The sequence below is a fragment of the Cyprinodon variegatus genome, unplaced genomic scaffold, assembly GCF_000732505.1.
Source record: "Cyprinodon variegatus isolate N-32 unplaced genomic scaffold, C_variegatus-1.0 Scaffold404, whole genome shotgun sequence".
NCBI classification, from domain to species: Eukaryota; Metazoa; Chordata; class Actinopteri; order Cyprinodontiformes; family Cyprinodontidae; genus Cyprinodon; species Cyprinodon variegatus.
Window position 1 is genome coordinate 239,486 of NW_015150857.1, and position 11,426 is coordinate 250,911.

The following is an 11,426-nucleotide window of genomic DNA, read 5'->3' on the forward strand; positions in this document are numbered from 1 at the left end:
AGGACTTGTCCGTCAGCCAGCACCTAAACAACACATGCAGAAAAAAAGGGGAAACTATGAGGCAGTCATGATGCTAAGTTAAACTGGCGCTGATTTAAATGATCCGCTTACAACTTCCAGGCCAAGCACGGTTCCGTGTAGGGAGCCGTAGCGGAGCAGCCGCAGCCCACCGGCGTTAGTGGCCACATTACCCCCAATATGACAGCTGCCCTTTGCTCCAAGATCCAGCGGCATCATGTAGTCTCTCTCCTCCAGGTAGAGGCTCAAGTTCTCCAACACACAACCTGCCTGACAGGTTAGAATACCTGAAGGAAAGAAATATGAAAGTCGTTTTTCAGAGGACTTTATTTTAACTGGTATGTACTGTAGCTGGTTCAGGTTAGCCTTACCAGAGATGTTATCAAAGGAAAGTATGTTGTTCATGAGAGAGGTGGAGAGGATGATTTCATCATACACCGGCACGCTGCCACCAACCAGACCGGTATTACCTCCTTGAGGGTTCACAGCCAGGTTACGACTGTTACAGTAACTAAAGAGTGACAGCAAAACACAATGAAAGGATGAAACTTCGACTCCATTCAAAGGGCTTTGAAAACAAATCTCTGCTAGAAAAGCGAAAAAAGATTGGGATTTTCAAACACGCTGTTTTGAATGTTGTTTTGGTTCGTTTGCCAAAAAGTTGGCCCACACCTGTGGATACATCTGAATAGAACCCCTTCTAGGATTAGCGTTTCTTCTACATGCTTTATATGCTTTCATGGGTTGCATGACCAATAATTTTTTGTTTTGTTTTTTTATTTTTCTCAGGAGTTGCTGTGGGCCCTTTGGGTGCTTTTCTTACCAATCCTGTCCTTTTCCATTATGTCTGTGTAGGTGAACAAGTTTTTTAGGTTACCACTTGCACTATACGTTTTTAAATTTTATTGACTGATTAAGCAAACAGGAGATGTTAAAAAAAATGGGTTTTAGTCTACGTGAATCTGTTAGTATACTAATGTTTTAGTATTTATATTATGATTAAAATAGGCATAGATTAATAGGCTGATGAAGATTCCCAGTCATCCAGGTCATAGTCATTCCGTAAAAGTTCAAAAAATATCCACTGGACTTGTCCAGTGGATATTTTTTGAACTTTTATGGAACATAGATTAATAGCTTTTACAAATGAGGTAACTTCTGATGGCAGGTTGGTGGTTGCACTGGACTGTATTGGAGTTGTGCCGAGTATTATCCTCATCTATCTCATAGAATCCCAATAAAACAAATTAAAGGTTATGTCTAGAAAGGGAAAAAATATGGATAAGATAAGCCTCGATATTCACTGATGTACCTGAGAATTTTTGCCACTTCCTGTGTTGTCTGAGGTCTCAGCAACACTTCACTTGAACCTGCATGAGTAAAACAAATGGAAGAATGAGATCTAAATAAGAATAAATAAAGTAGAACATGATGCCTGCAGCTCGGGGATTCACCTCTCACAGACTTCAGCCAGTCTTCATTACTGGACTGCAACAGGTCAGGGTCAGTGATGACCCTGCCTGGTAAAATCTCCCTGAATAAGGCCAGATCCTCCTCTGTTATCCTTGAGAAAGGTAATCTGTGTGGAGCTGCAGCAGGAGATGACCTGGATCCATCTGCTCCAACATGAAGCTTATGACTGAGGCTCACACTCTGTAGACAGGGGCCCCTGGCAAGAAACTGCATCTGGCTGTGTACAGGTGGGGGTGGTGATTTGGACAGGTGTCTCAGAGCTGTCCTCAGCATTGTTGTTCTCTGGAAAACTCCAAACATGACTAGATGACAGGTCTAGAGGGTGGAAAGAAAAACAAGTGATTTTTGCTTGTTTCCCTCTCTATAACCAGTAGTCTGGGTAGGTTAGCTCTGACAAAAAACATCTCAGCTAAATATCACAGTCTTAATCAGAAATGCAGACTTTGCCTTTAAACATTTACATAAAGCATTTAACAAGCAGTTCGGCTAAGTAACACTTCTGGTCCCAAGCTTCCACTGCGCTGCATCATAAACCAGAGTGTTTAATCACTGACCTGAATGACATTATACTGTTAAGAAAATAATAATAACCAACCGTAAAGTTTTCATCTAACTAACAGCATTTCCGCTTCCGTTCTGTACTTTTTCTTCATACTACTTTGTGATAAAGTTCAAGGACGGCTAAGTAATTTCAAGATTTCAGTTTGTTTACAACTAGCCTGCTAACAAAAACCGGAAGTTGTAACTGGTGCAAAGTTACGTAGCAACCAATCAGAAGGCTGCTTGCAGATTCAGCCAATAAGCGAGGCTATTACTGTGATTCAACATCCAATGATAATGATACTTTTTTATTTTATCGCTAAATAATCCAGTAAAAAGCATATTTGAATTAACAAAGAGATTTAATATAGAAATAAATATAGAAATAAATATATTTGCAATACAAGGTTGGTTGTTAGATGAAATGTCACCTCCTTAAATATTTTTTAAAATGTTTATTGTATATCATATGTCTTTATTACACTCATCATGCTATATATGTAACATGATTATTTGCAAAAGTCTTTCTATTTATTCCCCAAGCAACCCTGTATGAAAAGTTAATTACTTTCCGAATGGCTGCTCCTCCCTCTGCAGCAACAATTGTCATTATGCATTTACTAACTAACTTATAATCAGTTGCCATAATCACTGTGAATGGATTCCAACAATGCTTACATCTCAATCTCTCCACTGTCGCTACAAGCATGCTTAGTGTGAGGGATTGTATTTGAGTCAATGCAATCAACTGATTTTCCTTAGATAGAAAACTTTGTATCAATTTGACTGTATGATCTGGTTGAACTGTGAAGTGCCTTGAGATGGCATGTGTTGTGAATTTGGTGATATGTAAATAAACTGAATTGAATTGAATTGAATTGAATTAAATTAACCAAGCCACTCCAAATTCCTGATTGGATTTTTGCCAGAAGTTGACCTGCAGGTGAATTAACATTCTGTTCCAAACCCCAACTGTACATAAGCTTTAGGTCATGATCTATTGCCTATTCTGCATTAGTATAACCAGAAAAATAAGTAGAAAAATAATAGAAAAATAGAAAAATAAGTTTCATCAGTAACAGCAATAGCTGGAGATCATGCAACCTTTAAAATGGCTGGATGTTGGGATATTTCTTCTGTTAAAGATAGGCTCTGTGTATGCACCCTGATGCTCTATCTTTCCAGCTCTTTTTCCTGAAAAGCGATCACTCGGGACAAACTCTTTAAATAACACTTCATAACTTAAATGTATTAAATAACCAGGAGACATGACGACAGATTATAATAGAAATTGTAATATTACTCAGGTCAGAGAAATTGTTTAGAGTTTACAGAAGGCATGCTGTTCACCTCTGAACTCACCTCTCAGGAAGTGGCCCTGATTAACAGTTAAAAAGGCATTTTATAAATCTCCAGTCAGCCACATCATCATATTTTCATACACATTAGCAGATGATTAGACATCCATGGCTCCAGCCTTATCACAATATTACACTTTTTTCTTAGCTGAAGGACACCACTCTCATTCCATTTCCAAATCTTTGCCATGTACAGAATGAAGATTATAACTGTATATCCAGACAGAGGAACTGTCCTAATGAGATTAAAACATCAGTTCTGACGCGCAACAGGCAGCCCATACCAGGGTGTAATAAACTCACATATCTTTAATGATAATTATCCTAACACTTCTCTGATCTGTTGTGTTAGTTTTACATCAGATATAACAAATTCCACAACTTCTGAAAATGTTTTGCCTCTTCAGTCTATAGATTGGGTTTCCAAGTGTCTTTTTTGGGGTTCTTTGTAAAAAAAAAAATTAAATATAGACTTTTATGTTCTTTTTGATCAGCATTTCTACCCAGTCCCTTTTGCTGTTGAATCAGAACATTCTCTTTAACTGAAGCTAGTGACTACTAATGCATTCAGTGTTGTTCTGGGTTGTTCAGTGACCTCCTGGATTAATCAGTGATGTACACTTGGAGGAATTTTGACAGTTGATGGTCGTTAAATTTTACCACCATTTATGAAAAATTATTTTACTGAGACTTCTTCAGAAATGTCTTTTAACCCTTTTGCAGAATTTGCTTTGCACTGGAGAAGTAATCAGAACTCGGTGTTGAAAATGAACTTAGCTTTGGATAAAAAATAAAAATAAAAAAATGCTTGAAAATGTATAATTAACGAAGGGGGTAATTACTTTTCCACCCTAACTCCTGATGGTTTTGACTCCTGCTTTTCTTAATAAATGTAATTAGAATTTGAAAGCTGTTTTGTCCAATGATCTCCAATATTCAAAGGTTTTTATGATCGGAAAATGTAAAAGTTACAAAGAAGGCGGTTTTGTTCGAAGTGCTTCATAATATAAGAAAGACATACAAGCAGTTTTAAGCTGCTTTGCATCATAGTTACTAAAAAATCCTATCCAGACTCAGTGATTGTACAACTATGAATATGTTTTTTACAAAGCAAACATTTAATTTAATTCTATTGGTTTTGTTTCTAAGCTGAAAGGATAAAAGCTATGAATGCCAAACTAAAATATATACATAAACCCATTAAAAATGGGTCTAATTCATTTTATCTACACAGTGCTGCTTCACAACACATCATCTCAACCTCAGCAGCTTAGTTGCACCTAGACTATCACCACTTCAACACCTCCATTCAGCTTCTGGCTAAAAGTTTGTCCACCCCTTGAGTAAACTCTGCTGACTGTAGATTCTGGAGCGTAAGTCACTGTCCACACTTAAACATTGTCATGAACATAGATGGAAACGATTTCTGCTTCATTTTCAAGCCCTGTAGGCTTTAAATGAAGTTACAGCTGCCCACACGAACAACCCACAAATACTCTGGAGAAAAGTTTTTTTTTTTTTTTTCTTACAGTTAGATGATAGAGTTGAGCTATTTGGCCCTTTTAACAGGTGTTTGGAAGGAGAAAAGAGAGGTTTGGAAAAAGCATGGTGGCAGTAATCATGCTAAGGGTGCTTTTTGCTGTGAGTCATACTGGTGCAATTCACAAAGTTGATGGAATAATACAGAATTACTTCCAGGTTCAACTTCACATCAACCAAGATAGATGATTAAAGGTGTTGAGATGACAATGAGTGGAATCTAACATCCAACCTGGTTTAGTATCGTAATGTTAGGGAAAATATATATATTCTATAAGCATGTCTCTCAAAGCAGTTTTAATAAATTCAGAGTCAAATCCTCAACTCTGAATTGATCAAGCCTAGTATGGAAACTTTTAGTTTTCGGTTTCACAGCAGCTGCTGTGAGTTGGTTCAATCACTCGGAGTTGAACGTGCGTAACAAGTATAAAAAAGCCATCATCAATGGAGCCCAGATTCAACCAGTCACTATGACAACAGGCAACAGGAAGTGCCTATTTCACCCATCTGGAACTAGAGGTTTTAATGCAGAAATAAAAAAAAATGGAGAATGTGTTTAAAAGAAAGAAACAAGGCTACAGCTGCAAATGAGAGGAAGATGGTGTAGAAGATTACTGCTCAAGTTAATGGGTTGGTTTATATAAAGTGGGATGTGTCAGGCCATTTTAACATTTATTCAAAATACTCTCTTCTCTATTGTTCCATTTGTAGATCACTAAAAAAGTTTCCTTCCAGATCAAAATCTCATCCCTAGTTGGAACTGTAATAGCAGATTTTCTCAATTACACTTTTGCAGCAGAAACTGAATTTCAGAAAGTAAAGAAATTATACTACTAAGAATTACGCTTTATATGTTTAGAAATGTTTACACATTTTAAGTGGCTGTTTTGACATTTATCAGCTTTACTGAAAGTCAAAATAATAAAAATGCTGACCAGTAACAATAGGAATATTGAGATCAGAAATTAATTTCTAGATATCCAGAATGTTTAATCTAGATGTAAATACTGTCATTTTGTTTAAAAATTGTCTTTTTGACAAGGATTTTTTTTTTTTCTTCTTTCAGGTATGTGGAAATACTCTACATACTCTCAGTATGTACTGTAAAAAATGATTCCCATGTTGCTCTTATTAAAAAAACAAAAAACACATAAATCTCATACTGTCAACTAAGTTCTCTCTTTGGGTATTTAATTATATGTGAACGAATGCCGTCCATTCTTTAATAAGATCCTCAGCAAATAAGTTAAAAGATCTAGCCATTTTTTTTCTTTAGTTAAGAAATTATAGAAAGTGTTTGCAAGTTAAAACAAAAAAATAGCAGGGTTTTAGAATGTATTCTAAATTATTTTATGGGGACAAGTTTAGTCTAAAATGTGTTAAATTGCATAAGCCCTTGTGTTTACAGGCCAGATTAAAAGTCAGGAATGCCAAATTCTAACTTGAGCATCCAGTTCTAGCTTTTTCCATGTATTTAAGGTTGCCTCTTTTCTAAAAAATTAGGACTAGAAATATAATTACATTAAAGGGATCATACTGAAAAAAAAAAGACTTTCAAAAATGGGATGATTGAGGTGAGGTTCAACAATTGCATCCCATTATCCACCAGGATAAAACAAGATTCAGAGAAAAGAACTTAAATCAATACAAAATTATTTATTAGAAACGTCAACATCTTCACTTTTATCATGCAGTCTGTAAACCACATATCATGCATTTTTTTTCACATTTCAGTGTTTTTGTTTTAATTCTCAGCTTACAGTATGAACGGCGCTGTACATTAGGTTCTCTGGTGGTTCTAACCCGTTGATTCGTTTTTACACTTTCAGTGAATGTGACACAGTACCTTCACCGACGTAACAGTTTTTGAGTGCAGAGAAGGTTGAGTCCTTGGTAGAGATGGAGTTTTTCATTAATCGGGTCCGAACTGATTAACATTCATCACCAAGCTTAAATAATACTGAAGGACAGAATGGAATCTTAGCTGCCATCACAGAAAACAAAAAAAAAAACAACAAAAAAACCCTTTAATAAAAATGATGTCACCTTCCTGGGTATGTACAGCATGCAGCAGTCTCAGGTTAACACCAACCAGGACATACAAGCATTACTTCACAAATAAAGTATAAAGATAAGCTGGGCGGGATCTGCTGAATGATTTCAGGTGAAGCAGCTCATCTTCACATCGGTTTGCAGTTTTTCGCTTCCATAACAGAACTGTAGCGAATCCTGGTGTCTGCATAACGCTAGTGCAGATGTCCTAGAGCTCTTCACTTTACTCTAAACCATGCTGATATTCACAGCCGGTTTCTCGAGGCTCTGAAGAGCTCAGCTTCTTGTTCTGGCTGTAATCTCTCCAGCTGGACTCTTCATTTGGCACTGATGTGATCCACAGAGAGCTGCTGCTGGTCAAAGTCCGATATGAGCTTCTTGATGTGGGCCAGCTTGTTGTGTAAATACTCACAGCGAACTTTGTCCTGATTGTAGTTGGGATTAGACTGATGAGACAAAGAAAACAAATAAAATTGATTACCTGGTTAAATCAGAGGAGAGATCAGTTAAGAAGCAGCCTTACCTTTTTAATTTTGCGGTACTCTTGAAGGATTTTATTCCGAACCGTCTGTGAGAGAAAATACAGAAAATCTGAATATGAAGCAAATATCCAAACTTAAATTAAATTCATGTTTTCTGTTAAAAGGCTCCCCCTGGTGACCTTTAGCTAATCTTACCTTGTACTTATGCGACTCCTGGTGAAGCTGCTTGAGCTGAGTGTCCAGTTCCATGAACTGCTGTGTGACGCTGTCGATGCGAGCGTGCAAATCTCTGTACTCGCTGTACTCCTTATTAAAGTCCTGTTTGTAACTCTGTCTCTGGTTCTGGCTGGAGATCACCACATATTTCCTGTACAGGGGAGGATCAAACCCTTAGAGTGGGGAAAATCCTGTCCAACATCTCCACATACTTCCTGCTGCTATTACGAATCGCTTAGAGATCATTAAAAAGCACTCTTGCACATGCCAAAGTCAAAGTTGTATGTGTGTTCCTACTCTTTTCCATTTATTTTATTTAGCCAGAATAGGTTAGGTCTGATTGTATAGAGAACAAAATCCCAATAAATGTGACGGTCATTATAGGGCTAACTGGAAGTGACCAGCTTCTGTACGGAGGCTGGAGGGGAGCAGGAAAACAAACGTAACTATAACTTCAACAGGAAGTCAGACAATCAGAACTCACGATAAATAGTCGGCTGTCACGGCGTCAGCTTGGGGTTCATTGGAGTCAAACAATCCACTGGATTCTGAAAGGAAAGAAAAGGTGTGAGTAAGTGGGAAAAAAATTAAAGCTTCAGAGCCATATATATATATATATATATATATATATATATATATATATATATAAATAAAACGGCAAAATCCTTTGTCATCTTTGCCGTCGACAGGCTGCAGCCATGTCCAGAATTCCTTGTTTTCGAGCCACTTTTGTTAAAATTTGCATTTACCTATTCTCTAGCCTTTTCTCCGCCTCGAGCTTCTTTTCTGAACACACGGCTTTAACACCACTATCTGACGAAATTGTTTTTATAAACTTTTTTTTTATATAGCATTTTAAATGCCACGATAATCATATTTAATGAATTTTAATGCCAATTAAGACCTTAATTTGAAAAATAATAATTTAAATGATGAACTTTAAATGATTTTTAATGACCCACAGAAACCCTAAGTGAAGTCATCACTGTGTTAGAGTATTAGGGCCTTTTTAGATGAAAAAAAACATTTCTGATTAAACTCAGATTTTTTAAGAGCTTCATATATTTTCTAATGATTAATGGACATTTTTTATGTTAAAAACTAAACTCTGTAGAACTAAACCCTGACGTTTCCATAGGGTTAAAAAAAAAGAAATTATAATCATGTTAAGACTAAATCTGAAAGAAAACTTACATTTCAATTTAGAGAAAAAAAATAAGAGGTTTGCTTGATTTTAAAATCCAATATTTTCCACGACACATAGTTTATTTATGAGATGTTTTTCTGGATATTTCCCAGTATAAGCTGTAGCCTACATACTGGATTCTCCTGGTTCCAGACACGCCATGAACCCAGGAGGTGTTTTATGTACCAGACCAATAGGAGCAGCGATGACTCCAAACTCCTGTTACTTATTGCAGCTTGAGGACAGCTACTCGATGCAGCCATCATGAAGGTTCTTCCTCACTGTTTTAGATGCCAACTTAGGAGAAGTCGTTCTAATACATGTAGACACATGTAGTGAATGCTGCCCGACTCCCTGCAGCGCATGCAGACGGATGCTTGTTTGGACCAACAGGAACTGGCTTCTACTGGCCAGTAAGATCCAAATACATCGGCTCACAACAGTGTAAAACTGTGCATTGGTACAAGGTATAACAATAGAGCAAACTTCTGGGTTTTTACTGAAACATTGAAAGTTTTCTTTAGTTGTTTTGCTTCTGTAAATTTCTGCCTTTACAATTCCCTCAAAAAATCTTAATTAAAATAAAAACATATTTTTGCCTTCAATTATGGTGGTTTCGAAGGTTTTTGGCATAAATTTACGACTTAATTACATCATAGATTTTAAAAAGTTTTTTTTTTTTTTTTATATATAAATAATTAATCTAAAACTTCTGAGTTTAGTGGTTGAAGTGTACTTTTTTTTTGTTCGTTCATCTACAGGATCTGCATAGCTCTTACCTTTGCACTCCGAAGGATCTTTACATGAATAATCCGAACTGCAACTTTTCTCTTTTCTTCTTTCCTTTCCGTCTCTCCATCCATCTTTCTCCTAAGAGAAAAACCCAAATATAACAAGATAACCATTAATATATATTCCATAAAATGACCATCAATCATCAACCATGTAGACGATCTCTCACCTGATCTTTGTGTTTGCTCTTCTTCTTCCTGACTGCGTGTCTGCTCAGATCGGGCACCATCAGGGGCGGCGGGGGCCCATCAGATTTGGGTTTCTGTTGCTCATTTGGCTCTTTAGGTTCCTCTTGAGGAGAATCCTTTGGCTCCAGCCTTTTAGCCACTTCTGCTTCCTGTTGACAAACTGCTGACAGCGACTCAAAGAGTCTTTTAGGGTCAAGCGAGTTATTTTGCTCCTCTTCTGCTTTGGCTCCTGCGTCTGTCCGGGTCGCTTGTTTCGACGACCTCCGTCTTGAATTCTCGCTGGCTGATTTTCTTGATAGGAGGGATATCCTGGGCTTCTTACTAGCCAGAGGCTCAGCGGATTCATCTAGAAGGGAGTGTTTCGGGCGGTGTGCTGGGGAAGAGTTGGGGGTCTCTCGAAGGGGGCTGACCTGCGCCTCGGGGACAGTGAGGAGGTTCTGCTGTGGTTGAAAAAGTCTCCTGCAATAAACGTTATATGACTGATTAAAATAATTGTCATCTAAATAAAACCGCAACGAAAACCAAAGGATTTATCTTTCTCACCTGACGAGGATGCGCTTCAGAAGCTGCTGGTCCCCTGAGGTGTATCCTGGCCAGTCCTTCTGCAGCTCCTTATAAAGGCCGTCCTTCAGAACAAATGTGCTGTCTCTGTTACTGAGCTGTCCCACCTGCACATAAACCGAAACCTCCCGTCATCCAAACATCTCCTCCTACCTAACCTGTCTGATCATTCCTTTTTATTACAAAAGTTCCCAAAACAAAGTCTTCCACGTTAAAGCGACTTTCATCACCTCCATGATGACCGAGTCCAGCAGATCTTTGTCTCCTTCTGGAAGCCCGTCTTTCTGCAGCCTCAGGATCAACTCAGGCCTCTTGTACGGCCTCAGAGCCAGCAGGTGCATAACTCTCTCCCTGAGGGGCCGATCCTGGATGTCACTTTTTCTGCTCACAGGACAGGGACCCTTCCTGGGCCTGGACGTGCTGACCCCCCTTTTAATGTTGAGGAGGGAGTGGGATGAGTATTTAGGCTTGGTCAGTTTGGCCAGTGCAGGAGCTGGGGCTCGCACAGTCACCTTCTTACCTGGGAGAGACAATAAAAAACAAAAAAACAAATCAGATTTATGGCTGCAGCTGAGAAGAGGATCTTATCCACAGGGAATTAAGTCCTGAACAGACATGGACTCAATGTCCACTGAGACTAGAGGAAGTCATTACTCCAAAAGCAGCATAAAAAGCCAGACTGTGGTTTGCAAATGCACAAAGGCTGACATCTCTGACTTGTAGGGACACGTCTCGCAGTCTGAAAAGTGAAAGGTTTGGCTTTAATGACTGTTGCTCCAAACCTTTTCCCAACTGGAAAGTGCAGGTTGGAAGTTTTATGTAGGGTTGCAACTAAAGATTATTTTGCAAATCGATTAATCTGTTGATAATATTTTCGATTAATCGCCTAATAATCGGATAGCCAAAGGCTCTGTTCAGATTTTTTTTTTACAAAATTAAACCAGGTGAAAGTAAAACTTCTGGATAGAGGATATTGACAGAAGATTTTTTTTCTATCTTAAATGCAAAATATTTATATATT

General features: G+C 37.9%; 2 protein-coding genes across 3 annotated transcripts in view; both read right to left on the reverse strand.

Moving 5' to 3' along the window:
- Window positions 1-2,229, reverse strand: part of d2hgdh (D-2-hydroxyglutarate dehydrogenase) — a 6,881-nt gene extending 4,652 nt beyond the window's left edge. Inside the window, exons 1-6 of the mRNA XM_015387832.1 lie at window positions 2,087-2,229; window positions 1,473-1,806; window positions 1,331-1,388; window positions 390-529; window positions 112-305; window positions 6-23 (exon numbers count right to left, since the gene is read on the reverse strand). Of these exons, the coding sequence (XP_015243318.1) occupies window positions 6-23; window positions 112-305; window positions 390-529; window positions 1,331-1,388; window positions 1,473-1,791 (729 nt within the window). The 5' untranslated portion in view covers window positions 1,792-1,806; window positions 2,087-2,229. The remainder of the gene's footprint in view (window positions 1-5; window positions 24-111; window positions 306-389; window positions 530-1,330; window positions 1,389-1,472; window positions 1,807-2,086) is intronic.
- A 4,366-nt stretch (window positions 2,230-6,595) lies between these two features.
- LOC107093027 (RNA polymerase II elongation factor ELL-like) overlaps window positions 6,596-11,426 on the reverse strand; it is a 10,693-nt gene continuing 5,862 nt past the window's right edge. For both annotated transcript variants that reach the window (XM_015387827.1, XM_015387828.1), the window contains 8 exons: window positions 10,636-10,925; window positions 10,388-10,512; window positions 9,826-10,303; window positions 9,644-9,734; window positions 8,163-8,226; window positions 7,658-7,829; window positions 7,504-7,548; window positions 6,596-7,426 (listed from right to left, as the gene is read on the reverse strand). In XM_015387827.1, the coding sequence (XP_015243313.1) occupies window positions 7,298-7,426; window positions 7,504-7,548; window positions 7,658-7,829; window positions 8,163-8,226; window positions 9,644-9,734; window positions 9,826-10,303; window positions 10,388-10,512; window positions 10,636-10,925 (1,394 nt within the window). In that variant the 3' untranslated portion in view covers window positions 6,596-7,297. The remainder of the gene's footprint in view (window positions 7,427-7,503; window positions 7,549-7,657; window positions 7,830-8,162; window positions 8,227-9,643; window positions 9,735-9,825; window positions 10,304-10,387; window positions 10,513-10,635; window positions 10,926-11,426) is intronic.